Source organism: Gobius niger, assembly GCF_951799975.1.
Source record: "Gobius niger genome assembly, chromosome: 12".
In the NCBI taxonomy this organism is placed as follows: domain Eukaryota; kingdom Metazoa; phylum Chordata; class Actinopteri; order Gobiiformes; family Gobiidae; genus Gobius; species Gobius niger.
Window position 1 is genome coordinate 14,029,432 of NC_136863.1, and position 27,692 is coordinate 14,057,123.

Sequence of the window (27,692 nt, forward strand, 5' to 3'; positions counted from 1 at the left end):
TTCGGAACGATTAGGGGGCCGCGACACTCTGCACTTTGGAAATGACTGCTCTGGAATAAAGAAGGGTATATACAAACAGTTATTAATTTCTTGAAGGAAGGGATTCTCATGCTCGACACATGCTTTGTGGTCTATAAATAGCAACAGTAAAAACATCTGCAGGATAAGATATATTATTACAACTGAGCCTGTATTCCCAAAATAGGAAACTTACCGAAACTGCCCTGAGGGACTGAAATGATACTGTGCATGGGAATAATGATTAAAAAAAAAAAAAGCGATATGAACCATACCACTAGTGTTATACGTGTTCTTGTACGGGGCTAACCTGTGTGCTGCTGTGCTGCCTTTTGACCTAAGTTGCTGCCTGGTTCTCAGAGTTATGGAGGTCTGCCTGTTGCATGCTGGCTGGATGTACCCAGTGAAAAATGCTACAGATGAGACATGAGAGGAAAAGGTTGTGTGTGGCAGATGTGCAGGGGTTATGAATTGACAGGATGTTTATCAGGAATGCAAGGGTGACCCAATGTTCCCTACAGTCCATAATCCAAAACACTGGACTGGTGATGTGCTAAACATATGGCCCACTGTGACTTTTCAAATAAATAGTGATCTGGCCATGAATGTAGCCCTTGTGTTGCACTTGGTAATGTAATTTAATACATTTAAGAATACATAATTCAGGAACTGGCCATTATTACAGCCAGTGTGTGCGGTAAATAGAAATACTCATTTGGAAACAGAGGAAATCCTACATGTCAGTGAATTGTTGAACCAGAGCGAGGGGGCTTCACTTTTGTTTGCAGCCCGGGTGGGAGGAGTTGAGGATGATGGGGTGTTCCACGGTGTCCCCTCCTACTCAGCCAATGTGTGTGTGTGTGTTTTTGTGTATGTGCGAAGAAAGAAGAAGAAAACCCTCCACCAGCCCCCCCTTCCCATTCCCATGGATCGTGTTACAGCCCGGAGACGTCTGCTGCGCTGGTAACAACACAGCAGCGCGGCAGCCCCGGTCACCCGTGCGCCCTCGCCCGTGCGTCCTCCCGTTCAGACCAGTGCGCGCTCTCACCGTTGTTATATACTCATGCCGTGAGCATGTGGCGTCCCGGTGCACGCTCCCTCCACGTTTTCCGGCTTAAGTCCACAGTTCTTTTTGTTTGAGCGCTGCGAGCTGACTGTCGCTGCTGGCCGTGGGCAGAGCAGCCTCGCATCCTCTCCCGAAGCTGCCGCTCGTTGTTGGAGAAGAGGAGATCGGAGCACGAGAGGCGGATGAAAACAGCAATTTATCCATGCCTGGGGTTTGAAACGCGCCAGGAACGGGATATCTGACCTGATCTCTTTTTCCTCCGCGTGCGTAGTGTTTGTTTTTGCCACCATGGAGTCGGTGGAGAAGGAGTGCGGAGCGCTAGGTGGATTATTCCAGGCCATTGTGAACGACATGAAGGTAACGCACAATCTATTATAAGTGCGCATGACTTCGGAAAGACTCTTTTACTTGTAAGAGTTGAGAACACACTCATTTTACTGCCTTTGTTTGGTCCGCCGGGTCCTCCCCCCACTTGAAAATGCTTAAGGACATATCGACAGATGAAGCGTGTTTCCTTTGTGTTATTTGCATATTGTGCAGCAGGTCGGTCAAGGACTGTTTCTGATACATTAACATAAGTTGGCATCTCTTGGCTACATCTTGGGTTCAGTATACAGTATAGGCCTAGCAGGTTTTCACTTAATAGGCAACATTGGGTTGTGTTATAGCCCAGTAATTTGTCATATATAACGTTAAGGCAAACGCTCAAGTATCTACTTCATCGTTATGCAGTTATTATTACACATTATTTGACTGACCGGGTTTCATAATGTTTAGAGAGAAAACACAAAAGATTATATGCCCTTATTCTATATGTGGATGTCAAATTATGTGAGTTCAGCAGTTATTCTATAGTTGGTGCACATTGTTCTAAACACAATAGATCACATGGTTGAAGAAACAACTTTATTTAAATACAGTCTATGAGTAGCAGGTTGTCTCCCCATTATGTGTCACACATTATGTTTGTGTGTGCTGGGGGAGGGGTCACGTCAAGGAAGTTGAACCAGGGTGGTCTGTTGTTCACTTTAACAGATGGAAAGTGTGAATGTATTCATCAGGTCTGAAGGACATGTGGTTGTATTGTTGAGGATCTTTAATGTGTTATAAATAACTAAAAACATGACCATGTTAAGAGCCTCAGGGCAAGCACACACAACACATAAGTAATTACTGACCACTCAGTGAAAATACTATTTTTGAACCTGGCTTTTGTGGATGAAAGTCAATATATTTGTTTTGTTTGAAGCTGGTCAGAGAGCCAGAGGTATTCTTTGTATTGATAAGCAGAGCTGATGAATGAGGCCAAAGCCCCTAGTCAGCACAGTGTCCATGTCCACTGTCTGAGACAGACATCTGACCTCATTCCTGCCGCCTGGGCCTCGCCAGCCTGTCGGACCAGCCTCCCCCCGAGAGCAGAGCTATTGTGTTCAGTGGACAGAGTCCTAATGTATATGGGGATATACTGTACACTTCCTTCATGTAAAACATGGCTATGAGATGCACCTGTTTGTTATGTAATTGAGTGATGTGAAGTCGGTCTAAGAAATCTGAGTAGGAAGTGTTGAGGAGGAGGCTCAAGGTGAGGACAGTCATTCAAAGACTTGGCAAATCCTGACAGACTTGAAAAAGCCTCACTGTGAGGGTGTTATATCACATCACACTAAATACTGAAGCAGAATATCGTTTATAATCTCATATCATGCTTCTTTTCACCCAGTCTTAGTTATTGTAGCTGCTGGATGTGCATAAAGGAGGTGTGACCAACCAGAAATAGAGTTCTCGTGGGCTGCTCCCTCTCAGCTGTCTCGGCAGTGCATCCTTGTCGCCCTCGGGAGTCACAGGCCACACAAGCTAATTAGACACCTGTTGTAGTCAAGTGCAGGCGGGGTGCTGGGAGGCTCTTAGCAAACATTTTTATAAGGAGTGATAGCTCTTAAATCACTTTCTAGGCATATGCTTGTGTGGAAAAAAGTCAGCTGTGAATTTCAAGGTGACTTAACGTTGGTGGGCTGTTTTGGCCTCTCTCCAACAAAGAGACACACAGAGGGTATGGCCTCACTGTCCTGTCTGCAAGGCTATACTGTGTCCTCTAATGGGATTTAGGCTCTGGTGTGTTTTATGTGGGGCCTCTGATCTTATAGCTTGGGGCAACACTGGAGATGATCCAGGGGAAAATGTGCACCAGGTGATTGGGAGGGGAGATGTGCGGTTTGTACAGAAACAATCATGGCAAGAAGCACATGTCCGTGACAGATCTGGCCTTGTGTAATGTTCGCTCAAAGCACAGTGCACATGGGAAGAGCAGCACACCGGCTGGGTTGACTGAGGACAGAGATAACACTCATTTCCCTGATGATTTTCTCTGACCTTTTTAAAGACAAGTTACAGCAAATCACTAACACGAATCTGCTTTGTACCCGTAGGATGTGACGCCACGCTATTTTAAGTTATAGGTGCAAAAAAAGGACAAGTAATGGGGAAATGATTAGAGGTTGTTCTTTCAGAGAGCTTTTCATATTTGATAATGCATTCCCTTGACCCTTTTGTCATTTCTATTCTGTTGTCAGAGCTCGTATCCAGTGTGGGAAGACTTCAGTGCCAAAGCGACAAAATTACACTCTCAACTCAGGTAAACATGCAGCACATTTTTGAATATAAATCTCATACTGTAACTTCTGCAAGATGATGTGTTTTATTGACCATGGGCACCAATATTGAGCAATATTAATTCATTCCTTAGGACTACAATACTTGCAGCTGTGGCCTTCTTAGATGCCTTTCAGAAGGTTGCAGACATGGCTACCAACTCCAGAGGTAAGTCCAAGTCAATCTAGGCTGTGGGGGAGTATTTCAATACATTTCCTTTGTAATCAAGCGCTCATCACTATTTGAGATTCTGCACTTGGCCTGATCATTAATATGAATATAGTGGTAGTGGTGGTGATAAATTACAGAATTCTATTTTCATAAAAGATTATTTTCTTGAAAATTCACGTATGTGCCAAGGGTTTAAAAAAGGAATCTGTATCATTATGATAGAGAAGATGAAGCTGCTAACTTCATTCAATACAAGAGAACAAGATTATGCAGGTTTTGTTAGCTCAGTGAAAGTGCATTTAAAGGGATATTTCAGGATTTATGACATAGAGCCTCATTTCCTAGTTATCCAGAGTCTTGTTGATTTCTGGAGATATATATTTTTTAAATTCATGCAGTCCGTATTTGAAGAGTTTACTGGTGCTGGGCTAGTGCTAGGCTAGCACATGTCTGTGGTAACTGGTAGCCTGCATTAAAACCTCTTCAAAATCATCGGGTTGTCCTCCAAACGTTGCCATATCTGATTTGTAGAAAGCTCCTTTGTGAATTCCACGTGTAGTAATGCCGGCCGCAGGTAAACAAACTACTGTAGATCCAGTAACCTAGCAGATCACTCCGCCGCTGCGTAGCTTACAACCAGGATATAGGTTCTTTTAATTGCAAAATGGTTATATTTCAAAAAATATTCAGTCAACACAGACATTTATATCGGCAGTCTGGTGTTATAAGTGATTTGCCTCAGGTGCACTGTGCTTGGGTCAGACTGTTTTTAATGCAGGCTACTAGTTACCATAGACATACGCTAGCCTAGCACTAGCCTAGCACCATCCCTTTAACTCAACCTGAAAATGTATTTTTATTTATTTTTGCCAAAAGTACATTGACTCTTGCCATACACCAATCTTTCATCTTGCGAATTTTATCTTGGGACTTTGGCTTTAAGATCAGCAACGAAGGGGTTACGTACTTTGGTGACTGACTGCTCAAAGTAGTGAAAATCTGAGCTTATTGTTTCTTGGGGCTTAATGGGGCCGCTTGATCTGCTTTGTCACCCCGCTAGTGACCGCAGACAGACTGGCCAGAGAGGCGGCTGATTAACACAGATTTTCTTTGGAGTTCGTTCATCGTTGAGTGCAGTATGTAGGTCAAAAAAGAAAAAAGAAAAATCAAATGTGCGAGAGAAAGAGGGGAAGGCATGCGCATAGACAAACAGTGCAGAGTGACAGCTGGTCGCCGGACACCTGACCCCACAGGTCACATGCCAACATGTTTTTCAAAGTGTTTGCACGGGTCGCTTTTACCCAACATTGACTTTTGCAGCCATTGCACTCGTTTCACCCTGGACAGTGAAGATAGTTCTTACATTATTTGATCCTAAATTATTACTGACGTCCGAGTTTGTCAAGGTAGACTGAGGTCAGACTGCTCGCGGCCCACGTTTAGGGCAAGGCAGGACACATCAAAGAAATAGGTTGCAGTAAGAGGAGGAGACAGCAGTTTTCAGTTCTGTGAGTCATGAGAAGAGGATGAGAGAGGAAGCTTAATTGAGTTTTACAGCAATAAATGTTTAAAATCCCTAGAAGTGTGTCACCCGAGTACTCCCACTCACTTCTCTGCCCTTATGCCTCACACTAACGTCAGGATTAATGCTTTTGGGCGTCAAATTGTACAAGTGAAACATCTGTTGATATCTAAAAGAGGCAAATATGTTGGGCCATCTTCTATTACTGATGGATGTGGGAAATAGACCTGCACCATCTTTAGCCAAATTATCACTGCTCTATTAGATGACGCAATGTCCGCATCACAAGAAGACACAATACATTGCATTTCTGATACCATACAGCCCTAATGGGACGTGGAAAGCAACTTTGACTTGGGAGCACTCAGAATTGCATCCGCAAACCCTCAGCAGTTAATTTGCTAGAAAGAATGGTTGTCAATATTTAGTGTGGCTGACTTGCGCTGCAGTGAAGCAACCTTTAACCTCTCTACGCCCATAGCTCAAGGGACATACTTACTCATTTGTGACAAGTGGACTAAACGTAATCTTTTTTAATGCTGACTCTGACTTTTTTATATTACCCTTTCAAGAGGATGATCCATTCAATGTTGAGTTTGCTATATTGGGCAATATAGCAAATAAGTAATTATCTCCCGCATTTAATTCAATCTTGATTATTTGACCAAGATAGACCTTTCTAATGACAGCATCTACATCTAACTTCAGTGAAATAAGAAAAAAAAAGTTTCAAAGTACTTAAAACTCCAAACCTGGTGCTGTTGCCACCATGGAATTTGCCGTGACCTGTTGATTTGTAACTTAACATTCTCTCTCCAATAACATTTGATAAATAGCACAGCCTAAGTCAGTGTACAGCAAGTGTATTCACCTCAGCGACAGCGACAAGGGTAGACATTTGTGTCTGTTGGCTTGCTCTACATGGGGTAGATCTTGGGCAATATTCGCTGTCACCCCGATTGGCCCTCTGTGTGCACAGACGAGCTGCAGCTGCCGGCACAGCTGGGGGCTCCATCGTATTCTTTTTTGTGTTCCCTTTAATCTACCTTTATATACATTGGCTTCTCATGCTTTCTAGCTTTTTAAACACATCTCTCTGCAGAGGAAAGCAGCATTTCCCTCCTCTGCTGTGTTTCCTGTAACTTAAGACAAAGATATTCTAATCGACTTCCGGGCGTTGGTTCGGTGATGTGTCTTACTGGAAGGATCTTATATGCGCTTAGGACATTCCAGCTACTTGTGTTTAACTCTACATGTGGTCGTCTCAGATTGGCCTCGTCTGCCTTTGCGCTACAGTGTCCGTTTTTAGAGTTTATGGTCATGGTCATGGCGTCAGCGTCTGTGTTTTATGTAGCAGCTGGAGCAGCGGGCTCACGGCCCATTTGGACGAGTGTCTGACAGCGCTGTTTCTCTAAAGCGGAGTCTTGTTGATGGATTTCTGTCCAAAGGCATGTCTGTTTTTACACAGGCATCTGGGTCCAATAAGGATACTATATTTAATAAATACAAAACTGGAAAACATTTTACTTTGACCCTGCACCTTTCACTTTGCACAGTGCCACAGCGGTTAACGCTTGTGCTTCACAACAAGCAGGTCCTAGGTTCGATTCCCATATGGACGGGGCCTTTCTGGGCGTGGAGTTTGCATGTTCTCCCCGTATCTGTGTAGGTTTCCTCCAGTTTCCCCGACCACTAAAAACATGTACAATGGGTTTCCCTCTGGGACCAGGACTCCCTTGGGAATGAGATTCAGTGGGACTTTCCTGGTTAAATAAAAAACATTAAAAAAAAGTTCAAGTTCAGAAAATGTGATGCAATAATTTAAGTGTTCTGACTTATAAACTAGAGCATATAATAAAATCAATACCCTTCAACCTCTCAGTCAGGTCTATTATTGTCTAAATATGGTGCATTTTCATTTAGACTTGACTTTTAACTCTGTTTCTAATTGCAATGTACGTTTTAGTGTTTTGGAAATAAATCACCATAGCTTAAGAAAACATTTATAACATGCTTGTTGGTTTGGTGTTAGTTATAGACACTGTATCCAATATAATTGACTTCATTAATTCTGTTTTGGACAGAGCACAAAGGGCACTCGTCCAGAGCTAATGGCCCATGAGGGTATGGGATATGGCCTCTATATATTTTACAGGGCTGGGTTGGTCTGGGATAGGGGTTGCGGTTTGTAGTAGTGGGATTTCCACAGCCCTGGCTATCCAGGCTAGGCAGAGGCGTTTAGCTAATCCTCTTAGCCCCACTCTGTAACACACAGACTAGAGTTCTCCTTCCATCCCAAAACTGTCATCCATCTTTAAAAATGTACATTATGGGATAACTGGTTTCTCATTTATCTTTGAAAGCCCCCTTTAGCCTCTCTTGGATAACTGTGTGAATCCTTCAAGTGTCAGAAGCTCTGAAGATATTCCATAAGCTTACCCTCTGCTTTCATTTCTGCCAGTGGAGGAGTTGAGGTATGCCAGTAGATCAGTGTGTCAGCAAAGCAGTAATCAGCTTGGCCACTGTGCCTCTCTGGCCTGGCAGATGGAACGATATCCCTACCACGCCATCTGGACCGGCTGCCTGGCCTGGAAGAGGGGCAGCCATGGCCTAGTGCAGAGCGAGATCAGGGATTACTGTCCGCTACACTCCCCCAGCTGCACCGCCGCTATTTTAACCCCTTAACGCCTATTGGCGTAAATCGGCAACATACCTCTTCTTGCCAGACTGTGGCTAAAATAACGCACGTTTTCCCTTGATACCTGTTTGCGCACATCCATGCCGTACCTAGGAACGTTTTGCAAGCACTAGTTTCTCGTAGGACCGGTCAGAGAAGGAACCACAAGCGGGTCATGGTAGCTATTTAGCGGAAATAGCATTTCTGCAAATCGAGGCAGCAACTTTGATGAAATCTTCAAATGTAAATTGAGTTGTGCTAAAATAAAATTATGCAGCAGCTCCTTGTTTCCATCTTTAGATTATTGATTGGAATGAACTTCGTGTGATGGATTTTTTTTTTGTTATTTGAAGATTTAGGTACGTTGCCAATCGGCAACATCAGGCCATAAAGGAAAACTGCAGTAGCTCCATCTGGTGGCCACAGTGACCGCATTTTAGTAGTATTTAGATGTATTACAGTGCTAAAACGTTTTTTAGAACATGCCATTTTAGTGAAATTCTATAATCATTGTAACAATAACATACAAAGATATAAAAAAAAAAGTTAGCCCTTTTTTTACACAGAACAAAATGAAACCGTTGGTGTTGTTTGCAAAGCGACCACAAGGTGGACCTACTGGACCACAAACAAGAGTTCCACGTCCGAAAATAATGTGCAATTATAATATAATTTGCAAATAAGTAATGGTACATAGAGGTATCTGATGTACAATGTATTATAAAACCTCAGGAAAGGGAGCAAAATCTGATAATTAGTCATAAAAATTGTAGATATTTTGTAGATAAATTGTCTGCACCTTTATAAAGTGCTTTTTTTTCACCTCCCTACATCAGGTGATGAAAGCAGCAGCAGCAGGGAAGGCACTGATGACAGGAACAGCAGTAATGAAGATGTTACTGAACATCCTGATGCCCTTCCTGTTACCAGAGCTGCTGCTGCAGGACGGCATCAGCTGCTCAAAATCAACACTTTGCAAGAATTTAGTGAAAAGCGTTAGCTCTGTTTACTGTTCTAATATCCTAACCTGAATACACAAGTGTTCAGTGTATCTTACAGTGCATTTACATTTGTAATAATTGTGAATAAATACATTTTGTCATTTTCATACATTTACAACTTTTGCCTGTTGTTGCCGAATTACAACATACCCAAAATTGCACTTATGCCTGTTGTTGCCGATTGGCAACATACCTAAAACTATATCTATACTATGTGCGACATAAAAATTTACAATCTCCACTTAATTTAGCATCAGCATGAAAGCAAAAACACTGATAATAAAATTTTTTATATAATGGGAAATTAGTTCAGGCGTTAAGGGGTTAATGGACATGTCCTATAATGAGAGTGGGTCATGTGACCGGCACTGACATCCATCAGCCTCGGTGTTTTATGTGTAAGCCTGAGACAATCTACAAGGAGGTTACATGCGAAAATAAGCTTATAGATACGGTTTAGGATTACAATATACTCTGTTGGGTTCAATAGTTTTGTCTACGTCAGACAAATGATTCATACAGTACATCCACATAAGGTAAAGGGGCGGCACTGTAATTTTCCCATGTTTTTGGCGGAGCTATAATTTTTTGTATATCTAAAAGTATTCACTTTTTCCTATAACATACAGTACTAATAACCTTTAACGGTAACTTTCCTATTGCTTTCTGAACATCCATATTCTTTTTTACCCCTAGGTTTAAGGCCACTTTATATAGATTTCTTTGTGTCAAATAGAAAGAGCCCTCCTCATGTTCTCATCTTACAGTCTTCTCAATACTCAGCGTGGTTCTCCCACAAATGAATGTTTTCCAGCTATTATAACGGCCCGGTCTATTAAGCTAAAGGTGAAGCGGCTGGAACGGCGACGTAATGGCAGAGAAAACAATTCCTTTGGCTTTGGACGGCTTTGGTCGGGAATACCAGACTTTAGAAGACAAACAGGAGTCGAGTGAGGAACAGTGTGTTCAGCCCGGTCCTGAACATGAACTCGTGTGGACGGGGGAGGATACACGAGAGAAACACAGACCCCTGTGAAGGAATGCAGGGAGGACATTAGAAGGGCGCATGCTTAGGTCGAAGCATCTGAGAGGGGCTGATGGGTAACAGTTCAAGAATGCTGTTGAGGTTTGTTTTCAGCAGCAAGACATACAGTATATATCATTTACTTATCATTGTATTCATCATCTATTACTGAAAAGATTTAAAAGTAGTGTATTTGTTACTGTAGAGTAGGGGTAGGTGAATTCTTGCTCAGTAAAGCACTTTGAATTTGCGTACAAATTGTGTACACTAAAACTAGCCTCTTTAGCCAGGGATCCTCTGAAATCTCAGTGGGACTTTTCTGGTAAAAAAAAAAAAAAAAAGGCAAATAATAGAATAAAAAATGGCCATACCGCTTTTGCTCTGCCCAATCCCTTCAGACCTCGGAAGCTGAGCAGGGAAGGGCCTGGCTGGTACTTGGATGGGAGACCGTGTGGGAACACCAGGAAGCCTGGGCGAATGTAGTGTGTGTGTGAGTGAGTGGTTGGTCGTGGTCGCTGATGGAGCAGACTGGTTGCCTCGCTTACCATCAGCGAGTATGGAGTGAATGAATAATGCACGAAATTGTAAAGCAACTTTGAGCATCTGGAAAAGCGCTGTAAGACTAATGCATTATTATTATCAGTGTAGCTTCGTGTAACTCATTACCTTTGTGATTTGTTATCCCCATATCACAAAACTAATGAATTACATGAATATATTACTTTTTTCACTAATAATATATTACTTACACAAAATACGGGAATATATTAGTCATTGCAATTCTAGTAACTCGAATCACAAGAGCGTTTAAATGCATGAATGAAAAAACACCAAACTCCCTCCTAATAAAATGCAGCATGCCAGATAATGTTGGACACTGGTGTGTAAGATCTGCTGTTACGTGTAGTTAATGTCCTCAAAAACAAAGCACAGGATAATTATTATTTCTATATTCAGCTTACATTTTGCCAAAAGTAACTCTAAAGTAACTCAAAGTAGTGTAACTCAGCTACATTTTTGAAACAGTAATATGTAATATAAACATTTTTAGAGCTGTAATCACTAATATAGAATACATTACAATTTTTAAGTAACTTTATTATTATTATTATTGATATCTAATCAGGATTTTACCCTATGATATGATTTTAGAAAGCTTATTTTATCGAAATTCGAGTGCTGTGTTTGTGCTGTATACTTTCCCGCACCCATCGTAAGCCTGTGTGAGTGATAAGAGGATTTAACCAATCACAGTGAAGCATGAGCTCTCAGATGAAGCAGACAGTTTCCTCTCTGGCCTTTCCCTAAATGATGCTGATTTAATCAAACAGAAGAGCTTTGATTTATCGACGACCGAAGAACATCCCACTCCTCTGTTGCCGCCGCTACCACAACTGCTCCACACCTGGAAATGACCACTTCTGTACAGTCTACTGTTATTACAGCAAGTGCTGCCACTACAACCTTCGAGCCTCATTTTGAGACCGACCATAACACTTTACTGGACAAGAAGTCATATTTTGTCCCTCAAAATGTCCTTAAGTAAAAGTTGTTCAGAGATGTAATTGTCTTCCAAACATGACTAAAGTTTTGTCCTTAGTCTATGAGCCAAAATACCAGCTGCTATTTAAAGCCTACACTTTTATTTCTGAACGTGGGTGCGTGTTCGTTTGCTCCCGTGCAAAGCCTTCATGAAGTGGTCCCTCTGTTTAGGCTAAGGTCTGACGCTAAACGCTTTTAATCACATACTACACCGGCTCCTGCCAAGTGCCTGTTACCGCGGCAGAATTACAAGTGGAGGCGGAGCTGTAAAATGCTATGTGAGCAGAACCAGCAGTGTCCTCGTCAGCAGTGTTCGCTTAATTGTTTGCAAATGAGGGAGGCAGCAGCTGTTTTGTCAGAGCTGGAGAAATGCCACAGACGGATTGGAAGCTCGTCGGAAAGGGCGAAGTGCCGTGGCCCAAACTTTTATCTTCTCCTGGCTGCCGCTTGAACTGCAAGCAGCGACATCTGGGATTCTCCACTGGAGCAATCCCCAAGCGTGTTCCACTGCTTTTCCATTTCTTTCTTCTTGTTGTCCTGTTCGTTTGCTCTCCGTCTTGGCGGTAATGAAAAGCACATCTGGACATAGCGTTTATTTTTAGCAGCAGGAAGCCTCTCCAGCAGTAAATATCCCTTCCGTCATGTTCTCCTCCTCTGGCCCCAGTCTAATGCGCTCCAGAAGATGTTTACACCATCTATGAAGGGGGGGGGTTTGTCCGTCTGCAGGGGCAGGTGAAGCTGGTCGGTGTACAGTTGAGCCAGACAACAATGGGGTGTGTGTGTGTGTGTGTGGGTGTGTGTGTGTGTGTGCGCGTGCGTGTTGACCTGTGTGTGGTAGAAAACAATCGATCCCCGGGGCTGTTTCCTCTGCTTTTCATTTGGGTTGTTGTCGGTCAGGAGGGACTATTCTTTTGACAGGAAGTGACACAATGCTGTTGTGAGTTCGCAACAGGAATACAATGCACATAAACATACAAAGCCCACTGAGTTTACAGGTATTTACGTTTAGTGCAAGTGTTGACATTGCTTTCTATGGATGCTGTAAACAATATACACTGAAGATAGCAGTTTTGACTTGTACTGAAAGGTATTGCACAGTGCAACTTGTTATAGTATACAATAACGAAATACAGTATTATTATTAGAGACTTGTATTTGGAGATGAACTATTTTTATGTGTGTCTTTTTCTATGGATGTCTCGACAAATGTACATACAAAGAATCAAAAAGATGAAGCATACTTCCTTATTTTAACTATATTTAGTTTATTGGTTTATTTGGTCAGGACAGTGTGAACCTATGCAGACACGGGGAGAACATGCAAACTCCACACACAAAGGCCCTGTCCAGGTGGGAGTCGAACCCGGGACCTTCTAGCTGTGAAGCGCGAGCACTTACAGCTGTACTACCATGCTGCCCTTTATTTGACACCCCTAAAAAATAAAAAGTTAAAGCCACACTACTTAGAATTTTACCCAATAAATGAACAACGCATGAATGTACAAACAAACACATGTGCATTTGCTGTGAGTGGCTCAGCTCTCCTAAGACATGACAAACTTTACCGGGAGTGGGTACGTCTCCTGCTCGTCTACACGGACATGTCGACTAAAGTTAGTAGAATTTTAAAGGTTCTCATCAAAATCCATTCTTTGATTACCCACTGCTATAATAGCCTTCTCTGTGTCAAGCTGGTCATTAGGGCTTGTACAGATGGCATTCCAGTTTAGTCCAAAATGTTACGCAGTGTGCCTTTAAGTCAAAGTTTGCTGTATAATGCTTTTTAATGATGGAGGGCAAGGCCAGTGATACCTAATGAGGGAGCAGTTTAGAAAGAAAATTGTGGCAAATGTGTCTGGATGCTGACAATTATGTATTTCGTGGATCTCTGTATCTGTGTTTGTGCACTTACAAAAAAAAATAATAATAATTTACTTATCAGATGTGTGCCGTTAATAATATAAAGAGTCTCCCATGATGAATCGGGGGCAACCCACAATACAATGGAATTGGCGCATTTGAAGTCATACTCGCAATTTAGCTCCTGTGTTTGGCTATGGGGCTCTTTTTCTTTATTTGAATACAGTTTCCGCATTGATGAATTGTCTTCCGATCTTTTAATGTATCCATGTGATGTAATATCAATGGACTAACTAGGCTACGCACCGGAAGTTGATTATGTTGTGTCTTGAAAGAATTGCATAATACCTTTTGCCTGTCTTTCACGATTCATGCCCTGAGCAGTGTGTGTTCACATGCAGCTGTTTTATCTGCACACGATCCTCTCTTTTCTCCCTTGACCAGCGCCTCAAAAGACTTTATTCATGATACTCACTGCTCACTGTGTTGCTCCTTCACACTCCAGCTTGGCTTTCAAACATGCGCTAGAAGATGAGAGGCAAATCTCAGCTGTATACTGCAGACAAGGAGTTTTGAGAGAAGGGGGTGAATTATAGAAATGTATCTTGTTTGTATAATGTTGTGTTTTTTATACTTTTGTTTTCTCTGTTGATAACAACCCAGTTTTATTTGCATGCTTCTCTGGGGTTTTAGGCTTCTGGTTTGTCCATGTTCAAGTTTCTTCTTTGTTTAGTCCTGGTACTGACGCGGTTTAGTCCTGATTTCGTGGATATACCCATTGTCCTGGTTGTACAGAGTCCTAACAGATATAGGTGCCCTATCTCATAATTGCCTCCCCTCTTATTGCCAGTGTGTTGGCGGCCCTGTCTTCCCTCCATCTTCATCCTAGGGTTCTTTCATCCCTCACTGGCCCCCGTTCTGCCCTTGTGCTCAGCTCCTGCTGGGTCGCATTCGGCTGCACTTTGAGGGATGAACTGAGGGCACCGACTGAGGCTTAACTGTCTCCAGCTGCGGTTATATCCACAGCCAAGGTGCCAATGCGAGCAGTAAGTGTTGTCTCACGGATGATGGAATTTCCTTCAGCTCAGCAGTGCCGGCTTAGTCAGAAAAAAACGGACTTGAATATTCCTAGAAATGTAACCATAAGGATGTTCTTTACCTATTTGCACAAACGTACTTTATTGACACGGGAAGCAGAAAGGGGAAAGAGTTAGCGCCCACTCACCTCAGAAGAGTATTCAGTGGATACAGCTTAGGAGCAACTTGGAAAAACGGGCAGACTATGGCTTAAGGTTAAGTCCTGGATTATAAATGAAAAGGCGATCCTTTCATGTCAGTTTGTGGACTTTTATTGCATGTATGATCCTTTACGCAAATAACTTTTATCGCGATCATGACCAGTTTTCAGACTCCTGTTAAGTTTAGGAAAGGAAATGTGATCACTTAGGTTGTTTAATACTCAAAAGAAGGAGATAGTTCGGCTCTAAGCTCCATGTTGGAGGCATAAAGGACCGAGGCCTGTGGCAGTTTAGCTCCTGGCTCCCGGCTCTTGGCAGGAGAGCCCCCAATAAAGCAGCCCTATTAAAGCACTCCTCTTTCCCCAAGCAACCAGCAGCTTTAATCAGAACCAGAGCTGGGATTGGAACCACTCAGACCACACTGAGCTGGTCCAGGGCACACGAGCCTAAAGTTCTCACCAGAAACCAACTCTGGGGGCTCGGCATTCCCGCAGATACGCCACATATTCCACAACACTGCTGATCTGACAGTCATTATGTTTAGGTGCTGCATATGTATATTAACCCAGGCGCCATTGGTCGGACTGATATAATAGACTGACATTTGTGGCCAGTGTGAGCTACTACTGTTTTTTTTGCCTCATGATCCGTATGATATATGGGTATGTTGCATAATGACCCTCTTTCCTCTGTTTTGCTTCACGCATGCACGTGTGGGTGTCTGCTATCTATGGGTCAACTATACTCCCCTTGCTTCCCAGTTCAACAATGTAATAACATTTCCAGATCTGCACAGGTTTCCAGCAGCTAAAAAAAAAAACTTAAAGGGAGATTTCAGGATTTTTGACATAGTGCTTTATTTTCTAGTTATCCAGAGTGTTGTTGATTTCTGGAGAATTTTTTAAATTCATGCAGTCCTTATATTTGAATGTCAATGTCAATGTCAACTTTATTTGTATTGCACGTTTACAACAACACTAGGTGCCCAAAGTGCTTCACATACAGGTACACAATATAAAACTACAGTACAAAAAGAGTTGAAGAGTTTAGTGGTGCTAGGCTAGTGCTAGGCTAGCGCATGTCTATGGTAACTAGTAGCCTGCATTATAAACAGTCTGACCCAAGCACAGTGCAGCTGAGGCAAATCACTTATAACATCAGACTACCGATATAAATGTTGACTGAATATTTTTTTTAATATAACCATTTTGCATTTAAAATAACGTATATTTGAGCAGCATCAGCTTCCTGGTTGTAAGCTACGCAGCGGCGGAGTGATCTGTTAGGTTTCCGGATCTACAGTAGTACTACTACACGTAGAATTCACAAAGGAGCTTTCCACAAATCTGAAATGGCAACTTTTGGAGGTCTACCCGATCATTTTGGAGAGGTTTTTTTTGCAGGCTACTAGTTACCATAGACATGCGCTAGCCTAGCACTAGCCTAGCACCACTAAACTCTTCAAATATAAGGAATACATGAAGAAAATAATCTCCAGAAATCAATAACACTCTGGATAAGTAGGAAATTAAGCCCTATGTCAAATATCCTGAAATATCCCTTTAATGGCTGCATTTGTTGTTAACTATTTAAGGCCCAATAAAAAGTGTTTAAACCAGTTACTATTGATTCCACAGCAGAATCAACAAAATCCATAAAATATTTATTGTTTTATTGAACAATGACTTCCAGCTAAAAATCATATGTTTGACCCTTAGGTTATCAATATTGGCTTCAATCCTCGTGAAATTGCAGAATAATATAAATTCAATAAAAAACAAGAAGCTGAGGCACTCTGTAAATAAATAAATTTATTGTTTTATAAAAATAAATATTCTGTAGAGCTGCACTTTTTTGTTTAAAACGGCAATCTTCTTAGTCCATAAACTGTCTAAGCGTTTAGGATTTGTCCAGTACCTCGGCTTTCGGCTTGGCGCACTCACGGGAGGCAGAGGGTGTGAATCATTCTGTCTCTGTCCATCCGGTCCAGGGCGAGGGGCCAGTGGACTCCTGAACACAGGCAGGAAACTCGTGTCCCTCCCCAGGATGTATCTGTCAGCTGATCCCCCCATTGGGAAAGCAAGGAGCAGACAGGCGGGAAGAGGAGTGGAGGGGCTGGGGATAGGATGTATTGGCAGGTGAGGATGGGACAGGAGAGTGGGGGATGGGGCTTTAAGCAGAGGACGGTGACATTGAGAGCAGCAGTTGTATAGATAAGAGCCCACATTCTGTTAACCTTCCCCTCAGATTCTCCTTCAGCGTGGCTCCAGCCCACCTCGCATAAGTCCATTTACAGCTGTGAAGAGCTAGGGTAATGCTTTTAACTGAGGGCAAAAGGAGAGACGCTTCACCTCTGCACACGTGGCCTGCATATGTGGGATGTTCCATGACACTCACATGAAAAATAAAAAAACGTTTCTTTTTGCTTCTGATGCATTTTCCTCGTGGTATTTTCAGCTTCAGTGCACAAGATGTAAAGCTGCTTGACCTTTCCCCTTTCACCCTACTGTCACCTCCTAAACAATACAGATATCACAGGCAGTGCATACATAGTCACTTTGAGTCTGAGACTTTCTCCTTGAGATATGGTCAAGATCATGAGTGTCTCTTTGAACTGTGGCAGTCAGTGAAGTTGGCAGCTGAGGGAGGACTGTGATGTGAGTGTTTTCTCTCTCTCAGAGGGACACGGTATTGACGGCAGACGCTAACCTACTTTCTTTTTTGATAAGTAGAAAAGAGCACAGATCTCACTGGACAGCCATCTGGAGTGCTGCTTTAATAGTGTTTGATTTCAGCCGTGCCATGCCTGTCATGTGTGCCACACTGTCTTTTCTGTCTTCTTTGTAGTAAAGTTCAGACCCGTTTTCTCTCTGCCTGTCCTTTCTGCATGAATGGTGTTTAGGAAACAGAGAGGACAGGAAAGGCAGAGCAGCCAGGGAAGAATAGAGGGATATCCCCTTACAAGGTTCCCCTCCTTTTTCCTCTAGGACAGAGAACTTAAAAGGGTGGGGGCTGGTGAGCCTCCCCACCTGTCCATACACGTGTCCCAAAACCAAGCAGTTTTTCAGCAAAACGTGCACTGATGCATGCTGGGAGATTGCCACTCTTATTTCTGTGTGTGTGTGTGTGGCTGGAGACCCTGAGATTAGCCCTATGTGGCCCAGATTACAACAGGATCAGTGCAGCCGCATACTGTATTACAGCACCCTGAGCACCATTAGACAGACACTGGGCCAGCCTGGGCTTTGGGGCTTAAGACCCACTTTAATTACACTTGTGCTGAGAGGAAAAGTACTGTGCCCAAGTCTCTCAAGCTGTTTGTAATATATCTTAATAATGTCAGATCAGTCAGGGTCCTCTATCTACACTTCATGTCCGCCTTGTGGCTGTATCTAGAATAAGGAGACGGGAGAAGATTACACTTTCAAAATGTTATCCTCTTCACTTACAAATGCACAGAAAGAGGCACATCAGTGATGTATATTGGTAAGGTGTTCTCCCTGTCACAAAATAACAGTTTGTTCCCCGTCTTCTCATTTGAAGGTGCCACCAGGGACATCGGCTCCGCTCTCACACGAATGTGTATGCGCCATCGCAGCATTGAAGCGAAATTACGGCACTTCACCAAGTAAGTGCTTTTTTTTTCGCTCTACAATTTTCCCTCCTCTCTTGTTTTGAGAGGATCCTTGTGTCTCAGGGTCGTACATCCCACCTCTTGGCCACCCTCTCACAATGTCCAAGTGCTCTGTTTCACACGTACAGCTATTTGTTATGGCCCTCACAACCTGTGTAATTCCTTTGTGTGACTGTAGTGCTCTTATGGAGGGCCTGGTTACTCCACTTCAGGACCGAATAGAGGAGTGGAAGAAGACGGCCAATCAGCTCGACAAAGACCATGCCAAAGGTACAACATTAATAAGATACACCCCAAAAAATGATGTTTTTGCTGTGAAATAAAGAGCTGATTTAACTTTTTCTTTACCTCTTAGAATACAAGAGGTCTCGTCAGGAAATCAAGAGGAAGTCCTTAGACACCATAAAACTCCAGAAGAAGGCGAGAAAAGGTGAGATTTTACCATTTTTTTTATGAAACATCAATGCACAAAGCTGCCCTTATAAATAATAATTTGCACTACAAAAACGGTGCCATCTAGAGTTCAGACTCAGAAATGGCATCTTAATCAATGCTGATATGCCTGGCACCGCTTCAGTGCTTCCTTTCCCGCTTATAAATCAGCCTTCCTGCCAGCACTTGCTTTAGCACCTACTAACTGTTGTAAAGAAATGCATATTATCGTTCAGAATTTACTCTGTGGTGCCACACACTGTGCAGCTAACATTTTCTCCTGTCTCCCTCCCTGCCTGTTCCCTCTTCTTATGCTAGAACTCCTAGGTATGTTTGCCGCTATTACTACAAATTGTACATCTTGTCTAAATCATCAGTCACCTCTGTGCTGTACAAGCAACTCCCATCAATGCCTTGCCTAGTAGTTTTTGACAACGATTTTACTTCTATAATGAACTACATAACTACATTTTGTACTAACTCACTTGTCACTTCACTGTAGCAGTCTGTTATAGATTCATTATAGCATAGGACGGGGTCTTCAACCGTGTTCCCCTTTCAGGCTACTTTTACAAAATACAAACGGCAGAGAGATACTCTCTGAGGATACTTGAGTAACTCTGGGACTAGGCTGAGTTTGGGCTGGGTGATAACATTGATTTGAGATCTGATCCTTGTGACAATCTGCCAATTTGGATAGACTGAGTTCTATGCTCAAAACAAACTATCGCTCGCCTACTCCTCCAATTGACCAGTCTCTGTCATGTTTTCAGTGGATGAGAGGAAAGTTCAAACCAAGATAAAATGATGTTTATCTCTCAGATTCAACAGGTAGCTTTGGTTACCTCTAAAGGCAATATACAGTAAATAAGCTTCACATGAAAAAATCAATAATATTGAACACTCTCTTTATGTTCACAACCCATTATTTGGTGCTCAAAGAGAAAATGCATCTGTATATGTGACCTGACTCAAATTTGTCTCCACAAATGTAGAAATGTAAAAAGCTTCAGGGAGCTACTTGGACAGGGCTGGAGAGATCGTTCCTGAACTGTAGGTCGGAGACCCCTCACATAAGGCTTTTGATTCTCAAAGGGGTTGAAACTGCACTAATATCATCCATCCCGTGCCTTCTCTACATTTTTCCAAACTTCTTTTATCACCATTTTACCATGATGTTAAAACCCCTTTTGTCTGACCTTGGCCATTGAGTAGTGTCCAATGACCACTTGAAGATCTTTTAATGTTTTCTCATTAAACCATGTCCTTTCATTTCCTTTTACATGAACCATCTGTATAGTGCAGTGACCGTTAATGTTAATGCACTTGTAGTTAATCATGATATAATAAATCTAATCATGTCTTATTTTGCTCTCTTTTCTACCTCAATCACTTTGTATGTCATCCTCCCTTCATTCCAATTAATATCCTCTCTCTCTGTGTAACATTCCTTTGCCCTCCTGTTGCTCTATTCTTCCGCCCCTGCTGTGTGTGTGTGTGTGTGTAAGGTCGGGGAAACCTACGCCCCCAGCTGGACAGTGCTATGCAAGACGTGAATGACCTGTACTTACTCATGGAGGAGACAGAGAAGCAGGCTGTAAGGAGAGCTCTTCTAGAGGAGAGGAGCAGATACTGCTCGTTCATTAGCCTGCTGCAACCTGTTGTGGTAAGACTTAAGTGCTTTTTCTGGGGGCTGCAATATTTCATGACTGTCTTAATATTGCAGTAATATTGCAGTTTTAAAAAAATATTCAGAGCTTTTAGTGTACCATTTCAACACGTTTTATTAACGGCGCATTGTGGAAAAATATCAAAATTTATATTTGTGTGTATATGACCTTGTAGTGACCCCAGCTGTATGAGTGGTTAACATGGTGCCTCTACTTTTGATCACGGTGGCCTCAACAACGATCTAGGATCAATTATTTTGTAGGTTTTCTGGTGAGAGGGTCCGTCACCAGTGAAAACCTTCCAAACAATTCATCCTGCAGCGTCCTAGAGACCACTGTGATTGAAAGTATGTTAACCACTCATACAGCCGCTGGGTCAAATATGCACAAATATCAACTTTATTTTCACATAAAAGTTGCATAATGCACCTTTTAAGTTGATCAAAAACCATATGTCATGTTTTTTCATCAAATAGTCCAAACAAAGTAACGACTGAAACAAGGCTTTAAAAATGTTAAAAGGGTTAAATCTCAGACAGATGAAAGACCGCGGTGATTTGGAGATGTATCGTTACTTCTTGCAATATGGAAGTCGCCTTACTTAATATGGCAATAACAATCATTTCTGCCAGTGTTTCCCTCACTCAAGAAAATTGTTTGCTAGTCAGATGTTGTCTGTCTTTAAGAATGCAGAGGTCGCGATGCTGGGAGAGACCACTCATCTACAGGCCATAGTTGACGACCTTACCTTGTTAACTGAAGACCCACACAAACTGCCTCCCGCCAGTGAACAGGTAATCAGCCAACAAAGCGTAATAACTAATCAAATAGAGTTGAAGTATGTCGGTGAGAACAGCATTGCACATTTCAGGATCAAATGAGCAATAGTATAATAACATGATACATGATGTAGTTAAGTTTTACTCAAATTTATAAATACTGAATTAAACATTGGCAACAGTTTTTTTTCCTGTGCTTCATTCATGAAAACATTCTGTCTGTTGGCTACTTGTTCCTTCATGTTTACAGTGAATGAAGCAACACCTAGTTTTTGAAACCCTAGTACTATGTTTGTTTTTATGTTATAGGTTATCCGTGACCTGAAAGGCTCAGATTATAGCTGGTCCTACCAGACTCCTCCTTCATCCCCGAGTAGTACAAGCTCCAGGAAAAGCAGCATGTGCAGGTAAATGTTTCAGTCATTTTCAGTCCATAATGAACTTTTGAAGGAAGCGGTTGGTAAATACGCACTGCTGCCCGTGACAGTCGAAAGGACTATCCTGGCAGCTTTCCTTAACTTACTTTTGGCAGATTTAGCAGTTTCAAGCCTCTTAGAGCCAGATTAGGTCCAAAGTTGTCGAACATGACAGCCTAAAAGTCATGAGCCAACGTGTGCACCAACACTGACTTATTCATAAGGCTAATAGTGATTTTACATTTTATCTACACATGTGGGTCAGGAGTTCAGTCTAGCTGCAGAGTCAGCAGAAGAACTTAAACCAAAGTGGCAACCAAGCAAGCCTTTATCACTAGTGCACACCTGGACGCAGCTTTCTAACTTTATTTGCTGTGCACAAATTACCTGAATTTATTTTAGGTACTATATCCTATATTTCTGTAATCACCTTCTTTTATACCTACAGTTTATAATTGTTTAATTCCTTCATCCATAGTGAATAATAATAAAAGTTGCACTTTTGTCTGTTGATTCATTTTTGCATAATCCTCATCCTGGAGGACAAGGATTAAAACAAAAATGATAATGTCAGATTTATTCCACAGGGAGAGGGGGAAGAGCACATAACACACTCAATGCAAGAGCAAAACAAAGGATTTTCAAAATGTCTATTTTTAAATGTGTGGGAGACAAAGACAGCATGAGTTAATGGAAATGACCAAAATTATGAGACATAAGGAGAACATTACACAAAGCAGCTGTTAGTATTCAGAGCAAAAGAAGATTCAAATAGTGGGTCATTTGTAATGCTCTTTGATGTACCATATGGAAACAAGTGGGATCACCTCGGCTTCATGTTCACAGTGTTCTTCAAAAACCTGTTTAATGCCTTAATATGAGATATAACAATATCCATGTGTCTTTGGAGCAGCATGGTGACTTGTGCTCTTGTGGTCAGTCTTTTGCAGATGCCCTCTGCCGGAGCTCATCGACTCAGCAGCGTCTCCTCACACGACTCAGGCTTTGTCTCCCAAGACGCCAATACCCACTCGAAGCCTCCATCACCCATGCCCTCTGACATCGTCAGCCAGGTACCACACGCAGCCCTCTGTATCTCAATGATTAAGCAAGATCACAAAATTGGAGAAAAAACATTGTTCTTATCATGTCACTGGAGGTGCTTTTGTTCTCTTGCAAGTAGACTGTGCTCAAGCCTACCTGTTAAACATAATACTCATAGCAGTGATAATACTAGTCATGTCTGAGTTATTTTCAGACAGAGTCGTTCAGTTTTGTATCGACGGCTGCCTGCAACAGAGTTTGATCAGTTGCGAAATGCACTTGGAGGATTTTGATCCCGCTGGACTCTCACGGTCTGAACAGTTTGCAGTACAGCGCACGCTCAGCAGTACACCAGCTGATGCAACGATTCTTTTCTGAATATATGATCTTAAAGGCTGCCTTATTTTTGATCCCTCCATGGTCTGTAGATGCCCTGGGAGGAAAAAAAAAAACTTCAGTATTCAGTCTAAAACTCATCGACACTCCAAGTCACACCTTTTTCCAGTCTCTTTCTCGTGTCTCTCTCACCTTCTGCTCACTGCCGCGTTTTCCCCTCCTCACACATTTCTTATTCCATCTTCCCCTCCCAGAAATCAACAAGCTCAGCCTCTTCAGAGGCCTCAGAAACCTGCCCGTCTGTCAGCGAATGCAACTCTCCCACAGCGGTTAGTAATGCATGCATCAACTTAATAACTGGAAATGCAGGGGATTCAGAAAGTATTCGCACCCCCTTGTTTTTATGTCTATGTTATTATGCTCAAGTGGACATATCATGCAAAATCTACCTTTTTGACTTTTTAACCAAGTTATGAAGCTGTTTCCTTGTCAAATACATACCTATTTCACTTCATTTGCGCAGTTTTGAGTAATCCTGTTTATTTGGTTGTTATTTTCTTCTACTGCTGAAGCTCTCCAATATTTCCTGGAATAGTTTGCGTAAAGTGTCCATCACTTGAAATGTTCTGCTCACAAACTGCGTTTATCACAGCACCATTGATTTGTTTTCCGCATGCTATTAAATGGAAAGGTTAAATGGAGGTTCGTATCATTTACATTGTCTGACTATAGTCTGAATATAATGAATACATTTCAGTTTAAATGCTGTATATTATTGTGGAATAATCAGAGTAGAGATGATGCATTTTATATGGCATTGCCGCCAAGCTGCTAAGCTGCTACATGATAAAATTCAAACTTTGAAAAGAGGTCTGAAAACTTTCTGAACCTTCTGTGCACACATTTTGCAGTGCTTTTGTCTCAGTGTTATGGTTAAGTGGAAGTTGCCTGTGGGCTCCTCTCGACAGTTTTGTGTTGCCTATTCACAGATGTCGAGCACTCTGACTCACACTTGTCTGTCCATTCCGCAGTTTGGCTCATGCTCATCCTTCGGCACCTTCCGCCCTGCTTTCTCTCACACTGGCACCATCAGGCCTCTGTCTGTCATACTTCCTGCGTCCCCCACATTTAACCACTCCCCCGGATCCAACACCCCCTCACCCACATCAAAGGTTCCTAGCTGGAAGGTTTGTCGTCATTTGCCGCTTAACTTTTAATTTCCTCTTTTAATTCTGTTTTGCTTCTTAGCATTTGTGCTTTGATGGCGCCATACATGTCAATCAGCGACTAGTTTGATCACACACAGGAATTATTTTACTATTGTCACTAGGGCTGCACAATAAAGTGCCACATTATTATTGCAAGGTGACATGATGCGAAATCCAAATTGTGAGAAGCCCTGAACTAAAACAGTATCACTTAATTTCATGAAGAAAAACTCAAATTGCTGGTTTGTTATAATTGGATATGGAATGAAATAATGCAATAATATTGTTATCAAAATATTTATGGGAGTTGTCTGATATCACTCATTTTTCTCATATCGTACAGCCCTAGTTGTCATTTTTGCCATCTTTGACATAAAGATGTTTTAAAGCAGAACTAAGTAACTTGAAAATCCTTTTCGTAGTCCCTTTGGGGGTAATACAAGTGTTAATGGGATGATTGGGGGGTCTTTCATCTCCCTCTTACACACTAATCATGAAGAAGAAGCTAACAGGCTAACGGACAAAGGTAACTGCGGGCTAGCGCCCCTTTAGCAGTACAACCAAGTTTGAGTGAAAAAAATTGTGTAATTGGGTTGTGGCACAATGTACAATATCCCTCTCTCCCTTTGTCTTTTCTGTCAGCGTAGTATTTACTGTCACAAACACAATTCATGAGATAAAAAAGCGCAGCATTTTACGCCACCTGCAGTGTCGCTTATGGCGTCTAGGGGCATGAGCTAATTAGTTCTGCTTTAAGCTAGCAATATCTTTAAACAAGACTTACATGCTTATTTACCTCACTTTTGCCTGCACATACTGTATTTCTGTATCTAACATCATCATGTGCCATCTATAACAGCTTTATCCTTTCATGGAGGGCTGTTCAAATGGCGGATAGATGAGGAGAGCTGTATATCATTGTCTCCTCTGCTTCCACTGGCACAGGACTGGGCCAAATCAGGTTCTTGTGAGCCGCCGCTGGCCAGCACTCCACAGAGGAGGAGAGAGTCTCTGGATAAGGCGAGAGAGTGTGAAGCACCACCTAGCCCACAGGGGTATTCTGGGCTGCAGTCAGATGATCTGCACAGAACACGAAATCTTAAGGTGAGGCAATTCATTGAAATAAAAGTGAAAATGCAATGAGGTATTCAATAAATGTAAACCTTATGCACATTGGACCTGTTTTAGCATGGGGAGCCCCTCTCCCCTGCAGCCAGCACTCTGGCAATGGTTCTGACCAGAGGGTTGAGTATGGAACAGCAGAAAAGCAGCAGAGATTCACTGCAGTACTCCAGTGGCTACAGCACCCAAACCAACACCCCCTCTTGTTCTGAGGACACCATCCCCTCACAAGGTACATAGATAGACACAGCTAATGGCTTCGCTAGACTGTGCCTCTGTATATTTAGTGAGCTGAATTTTAATGCGGAAGCTCTTGTTTTCCATGTAATTTTCATGTGCTTGTGTTATTTGGGAAGTGTAGCACTCAGTGTGCTGCTGAGCAAAATGATTATGTAATTAAGATGAAGAGCGGCAAAAAAGACCCTTGAAAAACGCTCTGTTTTCAGTTTGGCTTTATTAGGTGTGAAAAAGTACATGCTTATGTGTGTCTCTCTCGGTAGGCTCTGATTACGAGTGTTACTCACTCAATGGAGATGCTGATGGTGAAGGGCAGGCAGACTTCGACAAGTCCTCCACCATCCCACGCCACAGCAACATTGCCCAAAGCTATCGCCGTATGATTCAAACCAAGAGGCCCGCCAGCACAGCAGGTCTGCCCGCTGGTAAAACTCAGAATGGCACAGCAGGACACAGCTCAGGAAGCATCGCCTCAGGGACCGCAACCATCCGCCGCACACCCTCCTCCAAAACTGGAGTGAGAAGGACTCCATCAACATCCGGTCCTATTCCCATCAGGCCCCCCATTGTGCCAGTGAAAACCCCTACAGTGCCAGACTCACCGGGATATGCCAGTCCCTCTCACCTTCGCGCTGGCAGTGAGGAGTTTTTGTATGGTGATGACCCAGACCAGTTTATGAGGGGCTCTCCAAAGAGAATGAGCCTCCCAGACACAACCTGGGGCAGCAGTGGGGGAGGAGGGGCAGACAGGATTGTTTATCATCAACAAGGAGCTGGCATGGTCGCCCATAGTGCCGAGGAAGACCCTTTTCTTGCTGCCAACCGTCACAGCCTTGTGGAGAAGATAGGGGAGTTGGCAGCTAGTGCACATGCTCTGGGAGAGGGTCAGTTCCCTTTCCCCAGCTCACTACCAGGGGAACAGGATGTCTCCTCTGCAGCTCAGGGTGATGTGGACATGCTAGTGTCTATCCGGCGAGGTGTCAGGCTCCGCAAAACAGTGACTGATGACAGGTCAGGCCCCATGATCCTGCGGTAGCCCAGGGAAGAGGCATTTCTGTAAAAGCAACCAAAAGTGGTGCCCCAGAAACTTGGTTGTACAAAGCAAGAGCACTCATGTAATACATGGACAAGGCACAAGTAATAAAGACTTTAAAGGGGAGAACGAAGGCCAGTTTATAAAGCAATGAATGACCATGGACGTTGTCAAGTCATTTCATGTTGTGTATGTATTACGTACATACAGAGTAATCCATATTTTGGTTGCATTCTCTTTTCTCTTTTATTTCTTTCATTTTTTGTCTGTGGGATTTGCGTCTGTGCACCTCTGTTGACTGTGTGTCCTATTTGTCCTTTAAGATACAGTGATCATTTGTAGGTATTGAATTCTTTGTTCATATGTTTTTGCTCTTATTATTATAATATTGTGTATTTTTACTTAACAGTCACCTGAAAGTGAAATCACAGGAAAAAGTGCTCTGTGAGCCTGTCGCTTGTTTGTCTTTTTACTTATGACCATGTCCATGTACCATTACTGTTTTGGTTCATAAGCTAAGGGAGTGATGTATAGAAGCAATATGGCAGTGTTTAAAGCTGTGTGCTGTATTGTCAATATATTCTGCAATTAAATGCTTTTTCCAAGGACATCATTTTATTATGTTCATTGAGTTACCACGAAATCATGTTTGACATCAGAAAATTATGCATGGTTTACAGAGTACAGAAAGAGATTTTCTTGCGCCTCAGCTCCCCTTAACCAAAAATGGCCCTATGGCTATATTGGCACGTTTTGTTGTTGTATTATAGTTAGGAATTTAACTGTACAACATTTTAGGTTCCCCGTTGCTATTTCACAAGAGCAACTGTGTCAGAAAAAAAGAAAGCTCTACCAGACTAACCAGATTGAGACATGTCGGTAAAGATGTCACATTTTCATGACAATGAAGATGGGGGTATCCCGCTCCCAGCACAGGCACGAGTCAGGTCTAAGTAGAGGTGAGCTGCTTCCTTGAGTAACATTTCAAAATTTCACACACAGAAAAAAATATG

General features: G+C 42.5%; 1 protein-coding gene across 2 annotated transcripts; it reads left to right on the top strand.

The window, feature by feature from the left end:
- Nucleotides 1-898: 898 nt before the first annotated feature.
- Nucleotides 899-27,266, top strand: mtss1la (MTSS I-BAR domain containing 2a). Of its 2 annotated transcripts, XM_079568280.1 has the most exons (15): nt 899-1,441; nt 3,655-3,716; nt 3,828-3,901; nt 18,312-18,396; nt 18,581-18,672; nt 18,758-18,832; nt 20,343-20,500; nt 21,191-21,298; nt 21,593-21,690; nt 22,640-22,772; nt 23,334-23,408; nt 24,111-24,266; nt 25,233-25,391; nt 25,476-25,641; nt 25,910-27,266. In XM_079568280.1, exons 1-15 carry the CDS (start codon nt 1,373-1,375, stop codon nt 26,680-26,682), a joined length of 2,283 nt encoding a protein of 760 aa, XP_079424406.1. In that variant the 5' UTR covers nt 899-1,372; the 3' UTR covers nt 26,683-27,266. The 2 variants fall into 2 exon arrangements, with proteins under 2 accessions (XP_079424406.1, XP_079424407.1); XM_079568281.1 differs by lacking the exon at nt 24,111-24,266 and having other exon boundaries at nt 901-1,441; nt 25,910-27,265.
- The last annotated feature ends 426 nt before the right edge of the window (nt 27,267-27,692 follow it).